The sequence below is a fragment of the Catharus ustulatus genome, chromosome 23 (assembly GCF_009819885.2).
Source record: "Catharus ustulatus isolate bCatUst1 chromosome 23, bCatUst1.pri.v2, whole genome shotgun sequence".
Classification (NCBI taxonomy): domain Eukaryota; kingdom Metazoa; phylum Chordata; class Aves; order Passeriformes; family Turdidae; genus Catharus; species Catharus ustulatus.
The window spans coordinates 1744182-1759623 of record NC_046243.1 but is presented as its reverse complement, the minus strand read 5'-3'; the positions used below and the strand labels follow the sequence as shown (position 1 = coordinate 1759623).

At 57.3% G+C, this 15442-nt stretch overlaps 3 protein-coding genes across 3 annotated transcripts; all 3 read right to left on the bottom strand.

Moving 5' to 3' along the window:
- Positions 1-21: 21 nt before the first annotated feature.
- CSF3 (colony stimulating factor 3) lies at positions 22-1774 on the bottom strand. Its single transcript, XM_042779916.1, has 5 exons — positions 1759-1774; positions 1191-1351; positions 728-835; positions 449-595; positions 22-201 (listed from the first exon to the last, which is right to left on the bottom strand). The coding sequence occupies exons 1-5, from the start codon at positions 1772-1774 to the stop codon at positions 22-24; spliced, it is 612 nt and encodes a 203-aa protein (XP_042635850.1).
- A 2269-nt stretch (positions 1775-4043) lies between these two features.
- PSMD3 (proteasome 26S subunit, non-ATPase 3) lies at positions 4044-9381 on the bottom strand. Its single transcript, XM_033079239.2, has 12 exons — positions 9192-9381; positions 8131-8321; positions 7265-7402; positions 6947-7083; positions 6676-6866; positions 6393-6496; positions 5614-5728; positions 5274-5393; positions 5095-5198; positions 4735-4890; positions 4591-4641; positions 4044-4495 (listed from the first exon to the last, which is right to left on the bottom strand). Exons 1-12 carry the CDS (start codon positions 9361-9363, stop codon positions 4418-4420), a joined length of 1557 nt encoding a protein of 518 aa, XP_032935130.1. The 5' UTR covers positions 9364-9381; the 3' UTR covers positions 4044-4417.
- Positions 9382-11281: 1900 nt separating this feature from the next.
- LOC117006387 (gasdermin-A3-like) lies at positions 11282-14770 on the bottom strand. The gene is made up of 9 exons (XM_033078797.2): positions 14545-14770; positions 14194-14389; positions 13772-13937; positions 13606-13699; positions 13175-13228; positions 12777-12931; positions 12436-12586; positions 11655-11728; positions 11282-11515 (listed from the first exon to the last, which is right to left on the bottom strand). The coding sequence occupies exons 1-9, from the start codon at positions 14762-14764 to the stop codon at positions 11282-11284; spliced, it is 1344 nt and encodes a 447-aa protein (XP_032934688.1). The 5' UTR covers positions 14765-14770.
- Between the last annotated feature and the right edge of the window lie 672 nt (positions 14771-15442).

The window sequence follows — 15442 nt, the reverse complement described above, 5'->3', positions numbered from 1 at the left end:
GGGGTGCTCCCAGGACGTCCCTCAGGTGGGACAGAGGCTGGTGAGGTGCCGCAGTGCCCGGTATGCCGTCTCCAGGAACCGCTGGAAGTTGGCCAGGATGAAGAAGCCTCCGACTTGGTGATGGAAGTTGGAGGAGAAGGTGGGGAGGGGGTCCTGGTTCTCTGTGGGGTACGTCACTGTGGCCAGGCCCAGGTCCTCCATCTGCAGCCAAGCAGAGGCAGAGGAATCAGGTCCAGGCTTGGATATGCCCCTCTGCCCCAGTGTGCCCTTCCTGGGGATACAGCCCCCATCCTGCCCACCCATCCTGCCCACCCATCCCTGTCAATGCAGCCTCTGCCATGCCCACTCATCTCTTGGGATACATCCCCCATCCTGTCCATCCTTTCTTTGGGATGCAGCACCTGCTTTACCCACCCGTCTCCACAAAGTCTCCCCTTTACCCCCTCACCTGCTGCTGGATGTTGGAGGACAGGTTGGCCATGTCCAGCTGCAGAGTCTCCACCATCCTGGTGTGCCCGGGCAGCAGGGCCTGGATGGTGGCCAGAGAGCCGTGGTAGATGCGGAGCCCGGCACGGATCTGGCTGAAGCAGGTCTCCTGTGGTGGGCATGGTGTGGTCAGTGGGGTTGGGCGTGGTGGCCTGGCCACAACGACACGAGGGGCTCTGGGGTGCCCCGAGCCGTGACAGAGCTGACCAGCTCATGGTAGGGCTGGGCTGCCTGCACTCACTGCCTGGAAGGTGCGCTTGTGACACTGCTCCAGCGGCGCCTGGGCGATGTTCAGGTCCTGCCGCACCAGCACCAGCTCCTCCTCCTTGCACAGCTGGAGGGTGTCACACTGCAGACAAAGGGGACAGGGTCAGGACACCAGAGGACCCCAACACACCCAGCACCCCTCAATATCCCATCCCTGGGCTGTGGGACCCTGTGGAGCCCAGGCAGGAGGAGGGAGGGGATGGAGTGGAGCTGGTGCAATGGGGATGGAGTGTGGCTGCCCTGGCAAGTGTGTACCCAGGAAGGTCACCACGTGTCCCCAGTGGGTGCCCCAACACCCCGGGGCTGAGCCTTGGGCAGTGCAGGAGACACTGCTGGCTCCTGGCCCTGCGGGGCCGATAAGGGCAGGGAGGGAAAAGTCACCTTATCTGTGACCTCACAGTGGCCGCCATCCCCCTTCCACAGCATGTGGGACTCACCACCACGCGCTGCAGCGCAGCCACATCCCCACGGATCTTGCGGGTGAACTCGAGGTTCCTCTGCAGGAAGAGCTGGAAGTCCTGGTCCCCTGAGAGCTCGATCACTGGTGCCCCATGCAGCGCCCGCCACAGCAGCACACCCAGCAGCAGTGCCAGTCCACCTGCAGGAACAGCGGCTCAGCATCCACCAGACACCCCAGGGAGCCCCAACTCCTCAGCAGCCGGGACCACCCTGGGGATGGTGGCAGCAGCGTGGCCTGGGGAAGGGGCAGAGACCCCAAAAAAGGATCAGTTCCAGTGTTCCCTGAATCTGACCGGTGCCAAGGGCAGCAGCGGGCATCCAGAGTGTGTGGGTGCAGCAGGTGCTACAGGTAGGGTGGGTTTATGGGTGCTCTGGGTGTAGTGGGGACAGTGGGTGCTGCTGCTAGAGTGGGTGGTCTGGGGGCAGTGGGTCCTATGGGCAAAGTGGGTTTTAGGGGTGGTTTGGATGTAATGGGAGCAGCGGGGGAAGTGGGTGTAATAGGAGCAGTGGGAGATGGGGGTGCTGCAGTGGGTCCTGGGTACTCACGGGTGAGGAAGCACATGGTGGGTGCTCGGTTCGGTGTTTCCTCTTCTGTGCAGTGCGGCCCTGCCCAGCCCGGCCCGGCTCCTCTCGCTCCTGCCCTGCTGTGCTCATTGATCGGGGGCATTTATAGCGCACGGGCCTCGGGGATTCTCACCGATGAGGCAACAGCGCGATTGCTTCACTGCCTTAATCACAGCATGCAAATCTCGCGAACCGGGTGCTCGGCCGCCGCCACACCGTGGGGCTTTCCCGGGGCTGGTGGGCAGCGGTGCCCTCGGTGTGGCTGCAGTCGCCTGGAGGAGCCCAGGCCCTGAGGTGGGTACTGGGACAGGGCAGGTGGCGCCTTAGTGACTCATTAACCTGCTCGCAGGGATCCCACTACGTTGGCCAGGTGGGCCAGTGCCCAGCACAGCGGGGTCATGTGCAGGGTCACTCTCAGGGTTACTCGCAGGTGGCCGGCCAAGGGGATGGTGGCTTCTCGTTGCTGCTGTCACTCTGGGATTGTGCCCATCCCCAGCCCACATGGGCAGCACCCCCTGTCAGCTGCCCCAGACCCTCACCTCGGCATCAGGGCAGGTGCTGGTGGTGTGACCTTCATGGTGCGACCTTCATGGTGGTGGCACCAGCTGGAGGTGGCCAAGGTGTGACCCGGTCCAGGCACCTGCCCAGGGCTGTGGCTCCCCAGGGCAGCACCACCGGGCCAGATCCTGCCCTTCTGGGGGCTATGGGGCTGGGTTGTGCCCAGTGTCCCCCATGAGCAGCACCAAGCAATGGCCACATTGGGGTGACACCCCCCTCGGGGACCAGCCCCCCCCTGCCCCTAAGGGGAAGAGGCTTCCAGGGCAGCTCTTGGCAAGTCTGCTCCCGGCCCTGTTGCGCTGACGAGGGAACTTTGGCTCGTGCCGGTTCCCGCAAGTCCTTCCAGGATCTGTTGGGCCGGTGCCAGCTGGCCGGCTCCTGCCCGGCACGGGCTGGCCTGAGTGTGGGAGGCACCCGCTCCCCTCACAGCCCTGGACAGGGCAATTCCAGGGCAGCATTGGGCTGGGGAGGCTCATTCTGCACCCCTGGCTGGATCCCATTGCTGCCCTCCTGGAGGCTGTGTGGGCAGGGATGGGGACAGGGAACCTGATCTCTGCAGGTTGAAGATGTTGGTGGGCGCTGGGATGTGCCACACACCCATGGGGTAGTTTGTGGGGTATAGCCACAGCACCAGCCCCAGAATCTGGGAGTCCTGGAAGTTCCTGCCTTCAGCTGGGATATCAACCCCTTTCAGCTGCAGCCAAGCCTGGCACTGCCAGGTTAACTCTAAAACTTACTGATGACCTCTCTTCAAACCTGGCAGCACTAAACGTTCTACCCTTTGGATGCGTGAAAGAACCTTGGTGGTAGAGACTGTTCATGGGATTTTTGGGAGAAACAGCCCCCCCAAATGTGCCTGTCCCCTCCTTGGAGTGAGGGAGAGGCAGTGGCCATGGATGGAGGGGCTCAGCATGGTCCTCTCAGTCTGAGCACCCACGGGATCACCCCGCTTTGCCCTCTCAGCAGGATGGTGCTTTCAGGAATTGTGATTGGGGTGTGGGGGGCGTTGAATCAGCGCCCACAGGCCCTGTCAGCTTTCCAAGGAAGGAAGTGGTTTCAAATCTGAAACTGTGGGTGTTGGAGGGTGGGGGAAGGAGCTGGGCCAGCAATCCCCCCCACACCATGAGGCCAGAGCTGCTCGGTCCAGGGACTGTCCTGGGCACCCACGCCGTTGTTTCGGCCTCGTGGTCACCCTTCCTCTTCCAGCCCCATGCTGACATCTGCCACCACACCAGTGCTCCTGGGATGTCCCTGTGTCCCCAGTGCCAGCCTTAGCCCCCCTGGCTGGGCTCTTGCCTTTTTTGATCTCCCCCTGAGCGGGAATGGGCTGGGACAGCCCGGCTCTTGACCTGCAACCCTGGCCGCCATCCCGGCATGGGCGTGGCTGGGAGATTCCCAGATTTTCTCAGAGAGCTCATCCCAAATGCTGATGCTCCATGTCCCCTGTCCCCATCACACGCAGGGCTGCTGTTGTGGGACACAAGGGGGAGCTCTGTGCTTTTCCCAATGGAATCCTGCTGGGACACCATCCTGGAGCTGCTGGGGCCACTCCCAGCACCACTGAGACAAAGCTCCAGTTCCCCAGGATGGCCTGACCAGATCCAGCCCCATCACTGGTCTCTAGCCCCAGGGAGAGGCAGAGACCCCAAACCAGCCCTCTGCCCCCTCCCCATCCCAACAAACCCACAGCAGGAGCCCACTCAGGCTGGTGTTTTTCCATCTTTTATTTTAAAAGTCATAATTGAAGTTTAACAAAGTTTGACCCCAGTGTTATCATGGGAGCTGGGGGGGCACCAGTGGAGACCCCACCTCTGCTCCCTCCAGCCCCACTCCCCTTGCAGCCCCCCTGGCACGGGCTCTGATGTCACCACAAGGATCCTTTTAAGCATGTTTATTGGGGAGGGGGGGGTCCCACCACAAGTGCAGGTGGTCAGGGGGTGTGGGCCCAGGGAACCCCCCATGTCCCCTCCCACAGTACAGACATGCAGGGATTTATAAAAGGGGGTCTGGGGGGGGACGGAGGGCCCTGCTCAGCCACCATCTGTCCAAGGGACAAATAAAAAAGTACAGCCAGGGCCCAGGGTCACGGAAAACCATCATCATCATCCTCTGCCATCTCCTTGGCGAACTCCAGGTCCTGCTGCTCACGCTCCCGGCGCTCCTGGAAAGCAAAGGCCAAGGTTGGTGGCAGGTAGGGACAGAAGCCACATCCTTCCCGTGGCCACGGTGGCTGCAGAGACCCTGGTAAGATCTCACCTCTGCAGATTCCAAGTCCTTATTGTAAGATTTGGGTGGGAACCTCATGGCCTGGAGAAAAAAAGAGGAAGAGCTCAGAGCTGAGCCAGCCCTGAGCTGTGTCCTGCTGTCCCCAGCAGGGGCCTGGGGAGACGCTGTGCTCACCTTCACGGACATGTTGTGGATGTCGAGGCAGAAGGAGATGCGCTGGTGGAAGGCCAGCTGGGGCTCCCGTGTGGAGTAGATGTCAATCATCTCCTTGGACTGCACGTAGCCCTTCTCGTGGTTGATGCTGGCCTCGATGACGCCGTCCCGGATGGCCTGCGAGCCCAGGCATGGGGCAGGGCAAGGGGTGTCCCCAAGGGCTCACACAGAGCAGGGATGTGGTGCCCTCAGTGTCCCCAGTTTTCCCTGGACAAGCCTCAACCCAAACCCAGCAGTGCTGCAGGGAGGGGGAGTGGGGGAAGAGGGCAGGGTGGGGAGCTGTGGGCATCCCCAAAGGGATGGGAGTCCCTGTGCTGGTACCTTGGCAACGATGAACTCGGCGTCCTCGGGGCTGTCCAGCTGCAGCTTCTGGGCGATGTCGGCCAGGGAGATGCGGGAGTAGGAGAGGCTGATCATGCGGACACCTGCAGGGAGAAGGGAATGGGATGCAGCCCCCCAGGCCTGCCCAGCCTGGCAGGGCTCCCCAAACGCCCTCCTACCTGTCTTGATGACATTGTGCCTCAGCCGAATGATCAAAGTGTAGGTGCCATCAGCCTGGAACTTGTCCCCAAACTGGTCAAGGACTTGGTTGAACTTGGCCAGGTTCCCCGTCCTGACGGCTGGAGGGAAGAAGGTGGGAATGGGGGAAGGAGAAAGGCTGGGGAAAGCGAGTCAGGGCTGGCTGACTTCCTCCTTCTCCTCCTTCCCAAGTGGCATCTGCATCCAAGTCCCATCAAGGGGAGAGAAGAGAATTTCCACTGGGTCCCTTCCCACTCAGGATATTTCATGATTCTCTGAGATTGCAGGAAGGACAGAGACAGCAGGGGTGGGTCGCCGTACCCTGGGTCAGCAGGAAGTAGGGCATGAGGGAGCGCTTGAGCGAGGGCTGCCGGAACTGGAGCCTGTCCGGGATCTCCCCGAGGAGCAGCTCCACCACGATGAGCAGCTTGTGCACCTGGGGTAGAGCGAGACCTTGAGTGAATCCCCACAGGGCCTGAAACCATCCCTGTCCCTGTGCACTCCAAGACAGGGACTCCCTGTGTGGCCCACAAGATCCCAAACCCATTCCTGTCCCTGCAGGGCCTGGAAGGTCACAGATTTGTCCCTGGGAATTTACAAACCTGGGAGGTCCTGCACCTGTCATCCCTGCAGGGCCCAACATCCAGGGAGGTCCTGCACCTGTCATCCCTGCAGGGCCCAACATCCAGGGAGGTCCCAAACCTGTCCCCATGGGGCCTGACTCTGGGAGATCCCACACCCTGCAGAGCCCAACCCTGGGGGATACCAGATCTCATCCTGGAAGGTGCCAAACCTGGGAGGTCCCAGAACCATCCCCATAGAGCCCAACCCTGGGGAATCCTGGACCTGACTCTGTAAGTCTCAAATCCCAGGGGACCTGACCCCATGGGGTCTGACATCCAAGGAGGTCTCTAGGAGACCTGGGAGGTCCCAAATTAAACTCCATTGGACCTGACATCCCAGAAGCTCCTCAGCTTGGGAGTTCCCAAACCAAATTCCATGGGGCCTGACATCCCAGAAGGTCCCACAAGCCCTATGAGATCCCAACCCTGAGGGGTCTCAGACCCAACCCAGGGGAGTCCTGCCCTCTCCCCGCTCACCGTCTGCTTGAAGCCGACGGCCGTGTGCTGCGGGGCCTTGCGCAGGGCGTTGGTCATGGTCCGCCGCGCCTCCGAATATTCCAGCTGGATGGCCTTGATCCGCCCTGCGCCCACACAGGGCGGGTGGGGAAAGCCACCCAGTGAATCCAACCCGACCTACACGGATGGGGCTCCAAATCCTGCCTGGAAGCCCCACCTCCAGCTGCTCAAAGGGGTTCTCTCAGGAACTGGAGCCCTCAGTGTGGGATGGCAGGAGCCAGGGCAGGCAGCGAGCCCCGCTCACCTGTGTAGTACAGGTACCGAGCCCACTCGTTGTTGTTGGCCTGCTCGGGGAACACAGACTTGGAGACGAGTTTTTCAGCCTGGTCGTAGAGGTTGTAGTGGAGGTAATTCCTCAGGAGCAGGTTCAGGAGCGTGGCCTGGCCGTCGGCGTCGTGGCGCAGCGTGGCCGTGCGGAGCCGGGCGTGCAGGAAGCTGCAGGGTGGGACAGGGAGTCAGGGAGGAGGGAGGAAAACAGGGGGATCAAGTTCAGCCCCTCACAGGACCCATCCCACCTCCGGACCACATCGAGTTTGTTCAGGAATTCGTAGATGCGGGAGTGGTAATAGTAACACTTGGCCACCACCAGGTCCAGGGCCCGGCGGTTCTGGGAGCTGATCTTCTGCATCAGGTCATCGGACACTTTCTGAGCCTGCAGGAGGGGAAGGGAGGTCAGAGCAGGGGGATTGATCCCAGGAGGGGCAGAGACCACCTGGGCTGTGGGGCTGAGCCTGGGGGAGAACCGAACACCGCTGGGATGAGGGGATAGCAAGGGGCAGAGTCAGAGGATGCCTGGGGAGCAGAAGCGCTGTGGGGCAGCTCAGGGGTCTCACCTCAGGGTACCTCTTGCTGTTCATCAGGTAGATAACGAGCAGCAGCTGCAGGTAGGCCTCCACCTCTGGCAGGAGAGGGGCTGAGGCTGCTTTCCCTGTCCGTGGGCGGAACTGCAGCTCAGCTTCTGTGTCCATGGACTGAGGGGAGAGAGAAATTCTGGATCACTGTCCCTGTGTGGAGACAGGTCTGCTCCAGGTGTGACAGGAGCCAGCCCAGGACTGCAAGGACTTGCCCCTGCTCACATGTGTGTCTTAGCAGAGGGACTACTCATCCCCACTGCCCTATTCTAGAGGCTCCTTCGAGAGGGAAAGACTCGTGGAATCCTAGACTTATTAGGGTTGGAGGGGCCTTGAAGTTCATCCAGTCCCACTCACTGCCATGGGTAGGAACACATTCCACTAAACCAGGTTGCTCCAAGCCTCATCCAACCCAGTCATGGACACTTCCAGGGATGGGGCAGCCAAAACTGTCCTGGGAAATCTATTCCAGTGCTTCACTGCCCTCACAGGGAAGAATTTCTGGCCAATATCCCATCTAATCCCACCCTCTGCCTGTGGCAAGCCATTCCCTCTTGTCCTGTCACTCCAAGACCTTATAAATAGTCCCTCCCCTCTTTCATGTTGCTTCTTCAGATACTGGGAGGCCACAATTAGGTCACCCCTAAGTCTTCACTTCTTCAGGCTGAACAATCCCAATTCTCCCTGTCTTTCCTCACTGAGCTGAGTGAGCTGAGCTGCTCCATCACTTTGATTATCCTCTGGATCCACTCCTACAGCTCCACATCCTTCCCGTGCTGGGACCCCTGCACTGGGGCAGCTCAGTGAGGAGGTGAGGCCAGGCATCCCTTCCCCACTCCTGTCCCTACCTCCTCCAGGAATCCGAGCAGGAAGTCCCTGACAGTGCAGTTGGAGGTGAAGAAGCCGTGGATGGCCTTGTGCAGCACGTTGGGGTTGAGGCGGCGGGAGGTGGAGGGCAGAGCCCGCAGCGCCCGCAGGACGTAGCGCGGCTCCTTCCCCGACACCGCCTTCTCCAGCTGCTTCACGTGCTCCTTGATGTCTGCGGGGGCACACGGACACCCCTCACCCCAAATCCTCTGCCAGGAGCTCCCCAGAGCAAAGCCAGGGCTGCCCTCTCACCCTGTCCTGCTGTTCTGAGGTCTCTCTGCCCATGGCCTTGGTGTCCCCAGTGACCTGACCTGCCCTCAGGGCGGTCCCCGCTTGGAGCAGGGGGCTGGTGAGGCCCTTGCAGAGTCTTGTCCGTCCTCCTGAAGGGCTCCAGTATCTCTCTGCACCCCCGTGGGGTCCCACCACAGCAGGTCTGCAGCCACCCAGTCCCTCAGTCTGTCCCCAAAACACCCCCTCAGCCTCACAGAGCTGCCCCAATTCCCTCCCACAGTGATTCCCCAAAAACACGACTCCATCTCCCATTCTTCAGTGACTGCCCCCAAAACCAACTTCCCCCTTCCTTTCCCACTGCCCCAAATACCCTCCTCCAGTGTCTCCCCCACAGAAAACACACCTTCTGTCTCCATTTCCCTCTCTGTGCCCCTAAATCCCTTTTCCCACAGTGACATCCCCCCAGACACACCTCTCCCCTCTCCCCTTCCCCAAAGTGTTCCCCCACCCTAAACTCACCTCTCATTTCTCTTTCCCTCAGAGCCCCCTCCAAATGCCCCCACACTGATCCCGACATTCCCCTCCTCCAACACCTTTCCAGCCCCTTTCCCACTCCCCTCAGGTACCCGCACCCTGACCCCCTCCCCAACCCCCTCAGCGCTTCCTATCCCTCCCCCCAACCCCCTTCCTCCAACATCCCCCCCTCTCAGGGGTTCCCCCGATCTGCTCCAGGTCCCTTCTACCCCTCAGACCCCCCAGTTTCCCCCTCATCCCCACAGACACCCCCATTACAACAACACCCCCCCCTCACCCTCCAGCGTGATCGCGTCCAGCTCCCGCTGCGGCTGCCGCTCTCCGGCCGCCTCGGGAGCCACCGGCGCCGCCTCCTCGTGCATCTCGACGTCGGGGGGGGCGGGCGGGGGTCCCTCCGAGGGTGCCTTGGCCTTGTCGCCGCGGCGGCGGGACGCGCCGTCCTGCTTCATGGCGTGACACTGCACAACGGGCCGCCAGGCGCGACCAGCCGAGCGCCGAGCGACACACGATCGTCTCCTTCCGCCTCTCGCTCGGCCATTTCCGCCATCGCTCGGGTTGTTCCGGCTCACCTTCGGAGAGTTCCGTAGCGACCGCTCGTGGAGTTCCGTGACGCTCTCGGGTATTTCCGTCTTCGCTCGTAGATTTTCGCAGCATTCTCGGCCGTTTTGCCCGAGCCCTTTCGGAGGGTTCCGGAATCGATCGGCTTCTTTCGCCTCACTCCCTCGGGGATCTCCGTACAGCTTTCGGGCGTTTCCGCCGGGTGCTGATCTCTTTCCGCCTTTTGAGGGCGCGAGCGAGTCTTCGCTGAGGCGTTAGCGCGAGGTCCCGTGAGGGGCTGGCCTGTGATGGGGATCCCGTAAAAGGGTCCTGTGAGGTGCCGAGTTGGGGCTGGGGATCCCCTAAAAGGTCCCGTGAGGGTCCGATCTGCGACCGAAGATCCCGTGAAGGGTCCCATGAGGGGGTGCGCTGGGGCCAGTTCGGGGATCCCTTGAAGGGTCCTGTGAGGGGCTGCGCTGGGACCGGGGATTCTGTGAGGGGTCTCGTGAGGGGCTGTGCTGGGACCGGGGATTCTGTGAGGGGTCCCGTGAGGCGATCGATCCCGTGAAGGGTCCCATGAGGGCCGCGCTGGGAGCGGGGATTCTGTGAGGGGTCCCGTGAGGGGCCGTGCTGGGAACCAGGTCAGGGATCCCGTGAAGGGTCCAGTGAGGAGCCGGGCTGGGAGGGGGGATTCTGTGAGGGGTCCCGTGAGGAGGTGGGTTGGGGGCTGGGACCAGGGATTCTGTGAGGGGTCTCGTGAGGGGCTGCGCTGGGACCGGGGATTTGTGTGAGGGCTCCCGTGAGGGCATCGATCCCGTGAAGGGTCCCGTGAGGGGCCACGCTGGAACCAGTTCGGGGATCCCGTGAAGGGTACCGTGAGGGGCTGGGCTAGGAGGGGGGATTCTGTGAGGGCTCCCGTAAGGGGCCGTGCTGGATCCGAGGATTCTGTGAGGGCTCCCGTGAGAGCCGGGCTGGGACCGGGGATTGTGTGAGGGGTCCCGTGAGGGGATCGATCCCGTGAAGGGTCCCATGAGGGATGGGCTGGGACTGGGGATTCTGTGAGGGATCTCGTGAGGGGATCGAGCCCATGAAGGGTCCCATGAGGGCTGGGCTGGGACCGGAGATTCTGTAAAGGTTCTCCTGAGGAGGAGGGTTGGGGGCTAGGAGCGGGGGTTCCATGAGGGGCCAGGTTGAAGCTGGGGGTTCTGTGGGACTGGGGCTAAAGGGTGTCATGATGGTTCCAGGCTGGGGTCGGGCTCCCCTTCTAGCTGTTGCAAGGCAGAGCCTGGTCCCTGGTGCTGGAGGTCCTCCCAGAGCCATCAGTGCCCACACAGGTGAGCAGTGCTGCCCCTTGCTGCAGGCATCCCTGGCCTCCAGGGACCCTCCCAGGGGCCCATAGCCTGAGGGACCCCCAAACTTCTCCCCAGGGCTAAGTGCCTGTATTCTTCATACGGCATCCTGAGCTTGTCAGATGTGCTGAGGGACCAAAAACATACAAAATTAAGAAATTGACTTTAAGAACACCCAGTTGCAGAGCAAGAAGGTTCTCTTTATTTATAAAGTGATGATGAGGGTATGGTTGCTGTAAAATGCTGCCTGTGTTCCCTGAGCATCTCGGGGATGATGAGACCAGGGAGGTGTCGTTGAAACAAATCCACTTTGATATCCAACCTTTAATATCCATAATGAGTTTTCCTGCCTTAAATTTCTTTTTGCCAGAAAAGCAGCCTTGTTTATTAACAAGGATGATATTAGGAGAGAAAACTCTCTTGTCAGCAGAGATATCCCATGACTTTACAGAAGGTTTCACTGGGCAGGGCCTGGTGTGTCCTACTTGGAGCCACTCAGGAGGTTGAGGGCGTACAGGGCCACAAACAGGGCTGCCACGGCCTCAAAGGGTTCATCCCTAGGGACAGCTGATCCATCTTCCTGGAGCTGCACTCCACTCAGCTCCACCAGATCCATGGTTAACATCTGATCCTCCTTGTGTGGGAAGGAGAGCAGGCTGGCATCCACAAAGAAAATCTTCCCCTTATCCAGGTCATGTTTCAGGAGGTTTTCAACCTTCACAGCGACAGCAACAAAAAAATGGAAAATCATGGTTTCAATCAGTTGTCAAGTTGTGACATCACTATGGAGATGTTGTCAGAATTAAAATAGTTGTGCCCCCTTGAAAGGAGCCAAGTGTGATGTGTGTTCTCACCAGGTTCAGCTGTTGGGACAGAATCTTCCTCTCCCAGGATTCCAGCAGCAGCAGCAGCTGAGCATCCATTAACTCTGCAGAAATAAACTGGGTTTGGATCCAAAACCTCACCCCAAGGTTGGTAATGGGATGGGACTGGTGAGCAGGATGGGAGAGAGTAAAGAGGAGGGGAAGGGTGAACATTTCTTGTAAAAAGTGCCCATTTGGTTGAAAGTGCTTTTGATATTTGAATGGAACTGATTTGTGCAGCCTCACTGTGAGAATGATCTGGCTGTTACTCACAGAATCATGGAATATGGAGTTGGAAGGGACCTACAAGGATAATTGAAGTCCAGCTCCTGTCCCTGCACAGGACAACCCCAACAATCCCAGTTTGTGGCTGAGAGAGTTGTCCAAAGACTGCTGGAGCTCTGTCAGCCTTGGGGCTGTGACCATTCCCTGGGGAGTGTGTTCAGTGCCTGAGCACCCTCTGGGATAAGAAGCTTTCCCTGATATCCAATCTAACCCTCACAGACACAGCTCCAGCCATGTGCTTGGGTTGTGTCTCTGGTGAGCAGAGCAGAGATTGGAGCTGGTCCTTGGGCAGAAGCTGTGACTGCACTTTGAGGGAGCAGGGAGCCCTGTGTGGGTGTGGAGGGCATTTCTGTTCTCTCCCCTCCATGGGACATGGATGTAGATTGCACTTGAGGAGGAGGAGGAGTGAGAGAGGAAGGCAGAAGGGAATGGCAGGACTGGGAGTCATCTCTGCCTTGATTTTCCTCCTAAAGTCCCAAAGCCTCACCATGCAAAGCATCAAGGATGTAGGTGATTCCTTCTGCAATCAGAAGGAGACAGTCTATTGGACAGTGCTGTAAGATGCTGAACAGATCTTTTAAGTCTGGGCTCTCAGTTTTCAGCTCATACCCATCATTTTGCTCAGGAATATCTTCCATCTGTGGGAGCAAGGAAAGAAATGTCAGGATCTATGGACAGACACTGCTACTTGTCCAGTACAGCAACATGTGCTGAGAGTGGGAATTTTGAATGGACAGTGGCACAGGACAGGTGAGTCATGGGCCAAGAGGTGTGGTCCTGGATCTGTCTGTATTTATAAATTTTGTGAGTAAGGAAAGCTTCACTTACTTTCTGGCTGAGCTCTTGAAGGAGGTTCTTGTCTCTCATGACAGCTGTGATGGTGTTGAAGATGATGAGCAGCAGGTCAGGACACAATTCAGAGAAATTTCGGCAGGAGTATTGAACTTCACTCATCACTACTCTTAATTTTCCTTGTGTGGGACCTGCAAATCAAAAGGGGTCTTAATCTGTCACTTGAATTGTACAAGTTCATTAGCAGCTCTAAACCCAGAGATTGAAACACTTGTGTGAGTGTTTTTGAAGACAGCTTGAGTTTGGGCAGTTGTGATGTCTCAGGGAAGAGGCAAATTCATCACTCCGGGTGATTTGTTTTACACTGGGAGATTCAATCTTACCCAGAGCAGGTAGAAGTTGTGCTAGTGGAAGCAGTAAAATACATTACTTACCATCAGCTACGTATGCTGCTCTTCTCAGAGCTTCTACTGGGAAATAGTCCAGATCTGAAAGAGGATAAAAGGGAATCGTTTCTATACCAGCCTTCCCAGATTCCTCACTGGTTCTTCTGAGTAGGAAAGGAAAAGGAACACCAAAACTCTGCTCTGTGTGGCATTTATCACCAGGAGCTCTGCAGCTCCTGAAATGTAGATATGAGATTTCCTTCTTTCCTTTCCTTATTGACGCCCCAACGAAAGTGCATCTTTGCCCTTGCATGGGTTACCTGACCTCTCCCAGCTGATTTCTGTTCCTTACACTGCCACCACTTCTTTGCACACAAGCTGATGGTAGCTCAGGGGCCAAGTGATACTTCCTAAAATGTTCTTCCTCTTCTGCACTGTTTCTGGAGAGGAGGAGTTGGTCATTTCTGGAAGTTACTTACCCCATGCTCCATCTCTAATATGTAGAGGGATGGTTCTGAAGGCCAAAGTGCAGCCCTTGGGTATGACTATGGTTTGTTTGTCCTCACTGGTGCCCTGGTGAAAGCAAACAACCGGTTAGAGCATGTTGGTGCAGGTTTTGGGGAAGGAAGGAGATAGAAGCCAAACCTTTACACAGAGTGTGGCATGAAATTTGGCCTTGAAACCCCCGTCTTTCTTGGTGGCTTCCTTGTAGACAGTCTCCTCTGAGGCTTCGAGGATTTCAGTGACCACGTACAGATTGATGTCTGTTCTCTGTAGTTGTCGGATGAATGAATGATCCATGTTGATTTCTCTAAAAGAAGAAAAAAATAGGCATGGTTTAGAGCACAAGGATCAGCTGAGGCAGCTGGGGGTGATAACTCTGCAGAAGTGGAGGAGGCTCAGTAGGGACCTTGTCACTCCATTCCCTGTTTAATCAGGCCTAGTTAGGAGAAATTCCTGCCCTAAGGTCTTAATTTTGGTTTTAGGCTGTTGAAAACCCATTCTTAACCTGGCATGGGTTGGAGGAGGCTGACTGGAGCGTGTGTGCTCCCTTTGTCATTCCTTACCTTTCTTTTGTCAGTGCTTCCAGTGACTGCTGTGAAATGCTCTTCTTCTGTGGCTTGACAGAAAATGCCTTGGAGAAGGAGGCACCTCCTTGCAGATCTACACTTGCAGGGTCACAAGAAATGCTGAGACCTCCATCAGCTTGGTCTCTACTGGTTTTTGTGAGAGGAAATTGGCTGGAATCTTGAAGGAGGGGCTCTGAAATAATTCCATGTGTTATCTTGAGCAGGATTACACAGACTCAGCACAGTAAGTAAATGACACATAGGAAAGCTGATCCTGTTTAGCAAGAAATGGTTCAAAATATTATCTATGGTATTTCATAAATTCATATTGATGAATTTGGGCTTTACCTATGCTTTCACCATCTTTTCCAGGCAGCAGCACATCATGCAGTGTGAACCCTGTCCGCTGGTAGTAGGGAGCTGGGTGGAATATGGTTTTTGATTTTCTCTTTCTTATCAGTAGATAGAGAGGCCTGAAGTGCTCATTGTCTGCGATGCTCTCTACAGGGACGAATTCTTTGCGTGGATCCATTTGATTTATGATGTCTTTAGTGAGTTTTTTAAACATTCTGCTGTGGCTGCAAAGCACAAGAGGATTTGTGCCTTGGGAAAGAGGAAACACAAGATAAGGGAAATTACTTGACGTATTGGAGGACATTGTACCAAAACGTGATTTTAAGATTTTAAAATAATGACTCAAAATCCCCCTCATTGTCCTAGGACACAAATTTCCCAGGATTGTCTCAGAGAGTGTTTGGACAAGAAGTTGCAGGAGCTGTGGGTTTTCTGACCTTGTCTGCCTTTCCTGGAGAACCCCAGTTATGGTGCAGAGAGAACAGAGCTGGCACAGTCAGAGGATGCTGATTTTAGGGGCAAATGTGCCCCAATACAGAGAGAAATCAGCTCAGCCCAACCTCCTTTTTGTCTGCAGTGGAGAGCTGGTGTTTGGGGGCGGGAAAGAAATCCCTGTTTGTTTTCTGACACCGCTTACTTTTACCAAATGTTTCACTTTCACTTTTCTGATGTTTTGCGGAATACAGTTGTGGAGAGAAATCAGACCATCCAGACTGGTTTTGGGAAACTGGTTTTCCGTGGTGGGAAGGGACCTTAAGGCTCATCCCATTGCCCTCCCTGCTGTGGTCAGGTACAGCTTGCAGTCTCCCAGGCTGCTCCAAGCTCTGTACAGCCTTGTTATAGACACTTCCACAGATGGGGCAGCCACAGCTTCTCTGGACAATGTGTTCTG